This window comes from Elephantulus edwardii, unplaced genomic scaffold, assembly GCF_000299155.1.
Source record: "Elephantulus edwardii isolate Elephantulus edwardi_28Jun2011 unplaced genomic scaffold, EleEdw1.0 scaffold00068, whole genome shotgun sequence".
In the NCBI taxonomy this organism is placed as follows: Eukaryota; Metazoa; Chordata; class Mammalia; order Macroscelidea; family Macroscelididae; genus Elephantulus; species Elephantulus edwardii.
Genome location: NW_006399818.1, coordinates 6,256,523 through 6,265,399, shown reverse-complemented (window position 1 = coordinate 6,265,399; position 8,877 = coordinate 6,256,523). Strand labels below are relative to the sequence as shown.

General features: G+C 46.8%; 1 protein-coding gene across 2 annotated transcripts in view; it reads left to right on the top strand.

Annotated features, from left to right (window-relative positions):
- Positions 1-4,169: 4,169 nt before the first annotated feature.
- IKBIP (IKBKB interacting protein) overlaps positions 4,170-8,877 on the top strand; it is a 33,537-nt gene continuing 28,829 nt past the window's right edge. For both annotated transcript variants that reach the window (XM_006888502.1, XM_006888501.1), the window contains exon 1: positions 4,170-4,345. In XM_006888502.1, coding sequence (XP_006888564.1) covers positions 4,170-4,345 — 176 coding nt within the window. The remainder of the gene's footprint in view (positions 4,346-8,877) is intronic.

Below are 8,877 nucleotides of genomic sequence, written 5' to 3'. Positions count from 1 at the left end.
GGGAATCCCAGAACACTTGATCATGCTAATGAGAAACCTATACTTGGACCAAGAGGCAGTCGTTAGAACAAAGCAAGGAAACACTGCATGTTTCAAAATCGGGAAGGGCCTACGTCAGGGATGTGTCCTCTCTATATACCTTTTCAACCTGTATGCAGAACATGTTATCTGGGAGGCTCGGCTCTATGAGGAGAAATGTGGGGTCAAGATTGGTGGAAGATCTATCAACAATCTGTGTTATGCAGATGACACAACCCTGCTTGCTGAAACTGAGGAGGACCTGAAGCACTTGCTGCAGAGGGTCAAGGACAACAGCCTCTAATATGGATTGAGGCTCAATGTCAAGAAGACAATTGGGTCAATTGGCAGCATCAGGGTGGATGGTGAAGAGATTGAGATCGTTCACAGCCTTAGTTTGCTTGGCTCCACAGTCAACACTCTCGGCACAAGCAGCCAGGAAATTAAAAGACGTATTGCGATGGGAAAGTCTGTTGTTAGGGACCTTTCAGAAGTACTGAAGAGCAATGGTGTCTCTCTGGAGACTAAGGTGCATTTGATACAGGCCAGGGTCTTTGCTACCACTTGTTATGCATCAGAGAGTTGGACAGTGACTAAGGAGGATAGAAAGAGAACTGATGCCTTTGAGCTGTGGTGCTGGAGAATAGTATTGAGGGTACCATGGACTGCTAGGAAAACAGATTCATCCCGGAAAGGGTGAAACCGGGCAGCTCCCTGGAGGCATGGACTCTGAGGCTCCGTCTAACATACTCTGGACATGTTGTAAGGAGGGACAGGTTCTTGGAGAGGGACATCCTGCTTGGGAGGGTGGAGAGATGGTGCAGGAGGGGAAGACCCTCTATGAGATGGACTGATTTCAGTGACCGGGGTAATTGGGATGGGAGTGTCAGAGACAGTGTGAATTGGCACAGGACAGAGCCGAGTTTTGGGATGTTGTACAGACGGTCGCTATGAGTCGCAAGCTACTCGACGGCACATAACAACCACCACCTTTCCTATGGTGCAGGGTAAAACAGGGTTCAGATCTTTTGTTCAGAGGGTCGCTATGAGTTGTGTTCAACTCAAGGGCACCTAACAACAACTACCACCTTTCCTATATTGCTCACACATCCCTGGAGGTTTGAATTCACCAGCATCACTTATGGACAGGAAGATGGGCAGTCTCTTCCCATTGTGACTTACAGGCTCGGGAACCAACAGAGGATCACGATGAGGTGGAACTGACTTCGTGACAGTGGGTTTGGGATTTTTTTTATTGTCTTATTTCACATTATCATTTTACAACAACAAAAAACAATCAACAAAACTTTATATAGTCAGCGTGGGTGTCTCTCTCACTAACTCGGCCACCAGATTAGTAGCACAACTCACTATGGACTAAGCTACCACAGAGCTCTCTATAGGAACCAAATGAAGTTCTAATATACGGAAACTTCTTATTTTATCTGACAAAAGACTGAATACAATTTTATCGTTGCTGCAGTTATGTGCCAAGTCAGTACCAACTCACAGCTGATTCTCCAGAGGCTGTAAATTACACAGGAGACTCTATCTTTCTCACATGGAACAACTAGTGGGTTTGAACCTCATGTCTTCTGGGTTGACAGCACAGCTCTTTAGCACTAGGCAGCCAGAGCTCCCTAAATTTTACTGGTAGTGAGTATTAGGGGAAGGTGGTCGGGTTTCTGTGTGGGTGTGTGTTCTGGTCTTCAGCCTCTCATTGAGTCTTTCTCCAGAGGAATCACTGGGAGATTCCAACTGCCAAAAATAGGCCAGACCTTTGGGTGAGAAGCATAGCTCCCTAGGATTAGGACAAGCCACCACTGTTGTCACAGTGTACTGTCAAGTTAGAACCGACTCACAGCTGACCCTCCAGCGGATTTTCAATGACAGTAAAATCACACAATTTACTATACTAGTGACTACAACTCTCACATGCTCACTCCACAAATTTCTGCTGAGCTAAGCATGGAATAGTAACAGGAGACAGGAAATAGTTTTATGGCCAGTACTCAGTTTATCTTTTGGATGAAGAGGACACAAAGAAATAGTACTACAATAAAATAGTCCAAGAGTCTATCAACTTTATTTCAAATACAATGCAAGTTTTTCCATGGGTATAAAACCCAAATCAGAATGTTTTTAAGTTTTATAACAATAAGTGGAACTCCATCCAATGCATTACCTGTATGTATCTAAATGGGTTTATTTTAAAAATCGCATTCATTCAATAAGCATCTGAGTCTCTACGATTTGCCAAGCACTGAAAAGTTAAATCATACTTCCTGAAGAAATTCATAATCTAGTTGAAGAAAAACAAAGATATAATTAGAATGTGATGTGATAGAAATAGAGACAAGTAAAAGGTATTGAAAGCTTAGAGGCAATAATCATCAAACCTCCTGGGTGACTATGTCGTTTTAAAGTCATCAAATATGGCACTTGGAAAAATAGGGAAATAGAAGTACTGGCCTAAGCTTTCAAAAACGTCCAGTGCTGTCGTGTAAACGATGGAAGAAAAAGTTACTAGAACCAAAGCTATCAAACCTTTAAATATTAATGATGCTTTTTACCGGCTTAATTTAAACATAAACTGTTTCTCAATTTGGCATTGCAAAATTTCCAATTCTACCAAGCCTTGTTAACCTTAAATATGTAAACTGCCAAGTGCATTTTCAATTCCACCCCCATTATCATGTCCCGAACAAGTTCTCAAAGGGTGTTCCATCTTTTACAACAGGTCCAAATGGAAAGTCCAAACTCTTCCTAGAGGTAAAACAGAAAGTAATGAGTAAATTTATCCGGGAAACCTTAACGGTCTACTTCCTCACAAGGTAAATTTCTCAAGAGTGGAGCTGAATGGCTTCCTTCTTTCCAAACCCTCCATCGTCCATTCTCGGGGAGAAAAGCCAGAGGTGCACTTACCCAAACCTCGACGCCGTGCTCTCAGCAGCCCCGGGACACAGGCTGGGTTTAAAGGCCGCCAGGGCCTCGGGCGACGCTCCTCCACGACTCTCGCACCTCCTCCAGGCAGACCTCTCGGGTGCCTCACCTGGACTTCAGCAGCTCCGGCGGCTGGGAGACCCCAAAGGCCTCCAAGCGCGGACAGGTGGGTGTTACCCCGCGGCCGGGTGTCGAGGTGAAGCCCCGCTCGCGGGCCGCCCTCCCCGCGGACCCCGCCCCAGAACCTGGACACAAAGGGAAGAGGGCCACTCGGGCTGTGAGTCTCTCGCTCGGGCGGTGATCGCACTCTGGCCGAAGCCAGAGAGCCTCTGGACACTGCTGCCGCCACGTCAAGTCCTCGCTGGTCCCTGACGGCCCCGATGCCTCACCTCCGGCTCTTTCAACCTCTCTGGCTACAGGCAGAGCATCCACAAGAACAGCTTTCTCGCCTCCGGTCCGCTTCAGGACTGCAGCCGAAACTCGCGGGGCCCGCCCAATTCGGACAGCGCGCGCCCGCGCACGCAAATAAACACACCCAAAGCCCCTTGGGGCGGACGCCGGGGCGCGCGCTCGCTTAGGGAGAGCTCCTCCCCGGGAGGCGTGGCTAGGCCTACTGTGCGCGCGAGCGCCTGCGCGCTCTCACAGGGAAGAGGCCCTCCTTATAAGTGGGTGGAGTTAATGCGCGTGCGCACTCGCACAAGGACGGGCTTTTTTTTTTTTTTTTTGGCAAGGAAGGGCTTTTATCCCGGCAGCAGGGGCAGAGACAAGTCGCCGGCGCGCGCGCTCTCCCGGGGAAGAGCGCCTCCTCCCACGGCGGGGGCGGAGTCAAGCCGCGGGCGCGCGCTATCTCTATGCAGGGAGGACCCTTCGCAGGGCGATGTGCTTTCGGTGGCGCGCGTGGCCCGGACACGCCTCCTCGGGACCTGGGGGCCAGAACTTCGATAGATTTGCTTTGTAGCAATTGCCCCGTGACGGGGTCGCTGTGCGCCCGGTTTAAAGGACCTAGGAGGCTGGCAGCTGGGCCATACTCTGAAGCAAGCAAATGTCTCAAAGAACTAGAGAAGCTGCTTTCTGGGCGGCGCCAAGCCGGTGAGGGGGCGCGGTCTCCGCCGCAGCTTCAGGGGGGCAGGCACTGGCGGCCACGTCCCCTGCTTCCAGGGTAAAAAAGACGTCGCGCTTCGAGTTTGCATTCCTCGGAGTCTCCCAACATGACCGAGGTGAAGAGTCGGAAGAAGGCGGCGCCCAAGGCGGCGGCCGTGGAGCCCGCGATGCGGAGCGAGGAGGGGAAGAGACCCGAGGCCCGGGGCGGTGGAGGCAGGGGCTGGGCGGACCCCCGCACGGGCCTGAGCCTGCTGTCGCTGGGGACATGCCTGGGCCTGGCCTGGTAAGTGGACCCGAGACGCAGCTGCCCGGCCCTGTGCCCTGCCTCCTGGGGTCGCCCCACTCCGAGGGGGTCGCCCCACTCCGAGGGGGTGGTCACATTCCTGCCTGGCCCCACCCGGCTCTGCATGCTGCTAACCTTCCCGCAAGCCTCCAACCTCCACGCCAAACCATGGGTTTTCTTTCCCTCCTTTCTTGTCATTGATCTGTTACACTAGTAGCATGTTCGCTTTTCATTTAGTTGGAGTTGACGCCAAAGTTTAGAGAAAAGTCAGCCATTTCTTAGGAGATGGAGATTTTTCCAAACTTTATGACAGCTACACGTCATAAGCTTTCGCGGTTTTAGAAACCCTCCCTTCCTTTCTCTTTGCACATAACCAAGACAGTTCCCCCTCTTCCCAACTTTCCCTTCCACGCTATAGCTCCATGATGGAAACGTTTGCAGCTTTAACGAGTTCTTTATTATTTCAAAGCAACAGATGTTAATGCTACTATCAAAGTTGTGGAATTTCTCATTTTTTGATGACTGTGTTTCGTTACTTCGAAGCCTTTTTCTGAGGCTAAAAACCTTTAATACTCTAAAGGTGCAAAAATGCAACGTCCGGGGGCGAAAGAATTAGGAAGGGTCCAGTGGGGATCTGGAGGGTAACTGTGCATAGATCTAATTTTGTAAGACACAATGTATGGGAGTCATCATAGGCAACACAATGTGAGTAGGGTAAAAATAGATAATTAACGTTCACTTAAAACTAAGTATCGTTTTAAGATCAAGTAAATGTCGATTTACTGTACCATTGGAAAAAATTAATATAATCATAACCGCTCTGGTGCCCTAGTGGCAAGAAGCTCTGCTGCAGTCCCAAAGGCACATGGTTCGAGTGCACCAGATACTTCACGGGAGAAGGATGGGCAGTCTCCTGTGCGGTTATCTGCCTCTGAAAACCCACCGGGGGGTCAGCTGTGGGTGTGTTCCAACTTCAGTGGTAAACAATCACCACCACCACGTTTTCACCATTGCCTCCTTCAGGGGAACCTAATAGGGAGCTCTTGTGGCTTAGGGGTAGGAAGCTGTGCTGCCAGCCCCAAGGCAAGTTGTTCAAATCCCCCAGCTGCTCTGCAGGAGAAAGATGGGTAGTCTCCTTGGGTGTGATGTACAGCCTCAGAAACCTAATAGGATCACTTATGAGTCAGCTTCCATCCATCCCTCACCAAGAAAGAACTTAATAATTCAAGGATTTTGAGGTTTTTCTTAAGTATTGAGAAGATTGTTTTAACAACTTGGGATTCCTGTTGTTGAACCAACTCATAGCTGACCCTCCAGGTAATTTTCAGAGATAGTAAATACCCGGGAGAAGACAGCTCATCTTTCTCTCAAGGAGCACCTGATGGATTCAAACTGTGTGCCTTTGGAGCTCTCTTGGAGTACCTGGGTGAGGGGGGAAGGTAGTTAATAACCCAACTACTGTCATAGAACAACAGAGAGAGAAGTCTGCTGAAATAAAATGCAAATGGAGTTTATTGAGGCCTAGAGCATCTTACCAGGTAAGGTCCATTGTTACAGAGAGAAAAACAATCTGTTCTATAGGAGCACAAAAAAGGAGGCATTCGTATATTGTTGGATCAGAAACTAAAAGCTACAAAATTCATAACTTATAGTTCCTTAAAGCACGAGAGTGGCATTGCATGATCAATCAAAAAGTGCATGCTACTCAGTATATTATAAGATTGCCCCAGACTGACTACTAGACAGGTTGACACCACCTTGTTTGCTAAAAGTGAGAAGAAATTAAAGCACTCGCTGCAGAAGGGCAAAGATAGCCTTCAACATAGATTATATCTCCAATAAAACAAAAATCCTTAAACTAATCAGTAACATCGTGCTAGATGGGGAAAAGTTTGAAATTGTCCGTAATTTCATCTTGGATCCACAATTAACACTTGGTACCAGCAGTCAAGAGGTCAAAAACATATCACATTGGGGAAATGGGCTGTCAGGGACAGTGATGTCAGCTTAAAGATTAAGCCACAGTCTCTTCAAATTACTTGATAGGCATCTGAAAGTTTTACAGTGATTAATGATGACAAATTAAGAATTGATGCCTCTGAGTTTTGGTGATTTTTTTTAATCTGAAAAGTATAAATTTACTATTTTAGATAAATTGCTCTTAATAGAAATCTTTGTTGGGAAAATGACTCAATAAGAGAATTCAGTAAGCTACAAGATAGTGTTGCTTCTTTTGTTGTTGTTGTTGTCATGTGCCGTCGAGTCGCCTGCGACTCATAGCGACCCTATGTACAGCAGCCCTAAACTCCGCTCTGTCCTGTGCCAATTGCACTGTCTCTGACACTCCCATCCCAATTATCCCAGTCACTGAATCAATCTACCTCATAGAGGGCCTTCCTCTCCTGCGCTGTCCCTCCACCCTCCCAAGCATGATGTCCCTCTCTAAGGACCTGTCTCTCCTTACAACATGTCCAAAGTATGTCAGGCGAAACCCCAGAATCCTTGCCTCCAAGGAGCAGCCTGGTTTAACCCTCTCTAGGATGGATCTGTTTGTTCTCTTGGCAGTCCATGGTACACTCAATACTCTTCTCCAGCACCACAGCTCAAAGGCATCAATTCTCCTTCTATCCTCCTTGGTCATTGTCCAACTCTCTGATGCATAACAAGTGATTGCGAAGACCATGGCCTGTATCAGACGCACCTTAGTCTCCAGAGAGACACCATTGCTCTTCAGTACTTTGGAGAGGTCCCTAACAGCAGACTTTCCCATGGCAATGCGCCTTTTAATTTCCTGGCTGCTGGTGCCAAGAGTGTTGACTGTGGAGCCAAGCAAACTTAAGCTGTGTACAATCTCAATCTCTTCACCATCCATCCTGATGCTGCCAATTGGTCCAGTGGTGAGAATCTTTGTCTTCTTGACATGGAGCCTCAATCCATATTGTAGGCTGCAGTCCTAAACCTTGCTTCTTTTAGGATCTTAATATAACTGGAGTTAGTTGCTGAGTTTATTAGTTTGACTCTTACTATAGCTGAAGCTTCATATTCATGTGAAATCCATTACGTTAGAAAATGTTTGCTTTAGTGTATTTCATTACTGTCCTGAAAAAAAAAAAAAACCCAACCGGAAATAAAGTTTAAGGGAATAGGGGATGCATTACAAAAATTTATTTTTTTCATTTATTTTTTTTTTTGCCTGAGAAGTTTACACTAGGGGCTACACTAAAGATAAACATGTTAAATTCGTTGTTGTTGTTGAGTTCGGTCAAGTCCACTATGACTCATAGCAGCCCTGTGAACCCTGTCCTGACCTGAGCCATCCTTCTCATTTCTGGTACACTTGATCCCATTGTTCCAGCTACTGTGTCAGTTCATCTCGTCGAGTATCTTCCTCTCTTTCTCAGACCCTCCACCTTTCCAAGCATAGTATCATTCCATGTCCAACGAATAACCTCTCCTGACAACATGCACTGCATATGTGAGATAGTCTTTCACCATCCTTGCCTCCAAGGAGCACTTTGGCTCCACTTTTCCAAGGTATACCTGTTTGTTCTTTTGGCAGTCCATGACACTCAGTTCTCTTCAACACCACACTTCAAAGACTTTGGTCTTTCTTCTGTCACCTTTGTTCATTATACATTTCTTGGATGCATACTTAGCAGGTGATTGAAAAGACCATGAATCGAATCAGGCACACCTTAGCCTTTTAGCTGATGACCTTTCTCTTCAGTGCTTTGGTAGGTCCCTGAGAGCAGATTTTCCCAGTACAGTTTGTCTTGACTGCTGGTGTCAAGGGTGTTAATTGTGGATCCAAGTAAGATGAAATCATTGACAACCTTGAGATTTTCTCCATCTATTATGATGTTCTCAGAATTAGCCACAGTTTGTTGTGATCCACACAGTCAAATGCCTTTGCATAGTCATTGAATCACAGATAGACACTCTTCTGGTACTCTCTGCTTTCAGCCAAAATCCATCTGACATTAGCTATAATATCCCCAGTGCCATGACCTCTTCTAAATCCAGCCTACATTTCAGGCAGTTCTCTGTTGATGTGCTGTTCCAGTCGTTTTTGGAAAATCTTCAGCATAATCTTTTGCATGTGATATCAGTGATACTGTTCAATAATTTCCACACTCTGTTGGATCACCTTTCTTTGGAATGGGAATAGATACAGATCTCTTTTGTCAGTTAGTTGGCCATAGCTGACTATAAGAAGAATGGGAATCCCAGAACACTGGATCATGTATATGTGAAACCTTTGCTTGGAACAGAAGTCAGTCGTCAGAATAGGGCAAGGAAACACTGCATGATTCAAAATTGGGAAGGGTGTGCGTCAAGGATGTGTCCCATCGCCATATCTTTTCAATCTTTATGTGGAACAGATAATCTGGGAGGCTGGGCTCTATGAGAAGTGTGGCATCAGGATTGGAGGTAGACTTACCAACAATCTGCGTTATGCAAATGTCACAACCCTGCTTGCTGAAACTGAGGAGGACCTGAAGCGCTTGCTGCAGAAGGTCAAAGACTGCAGC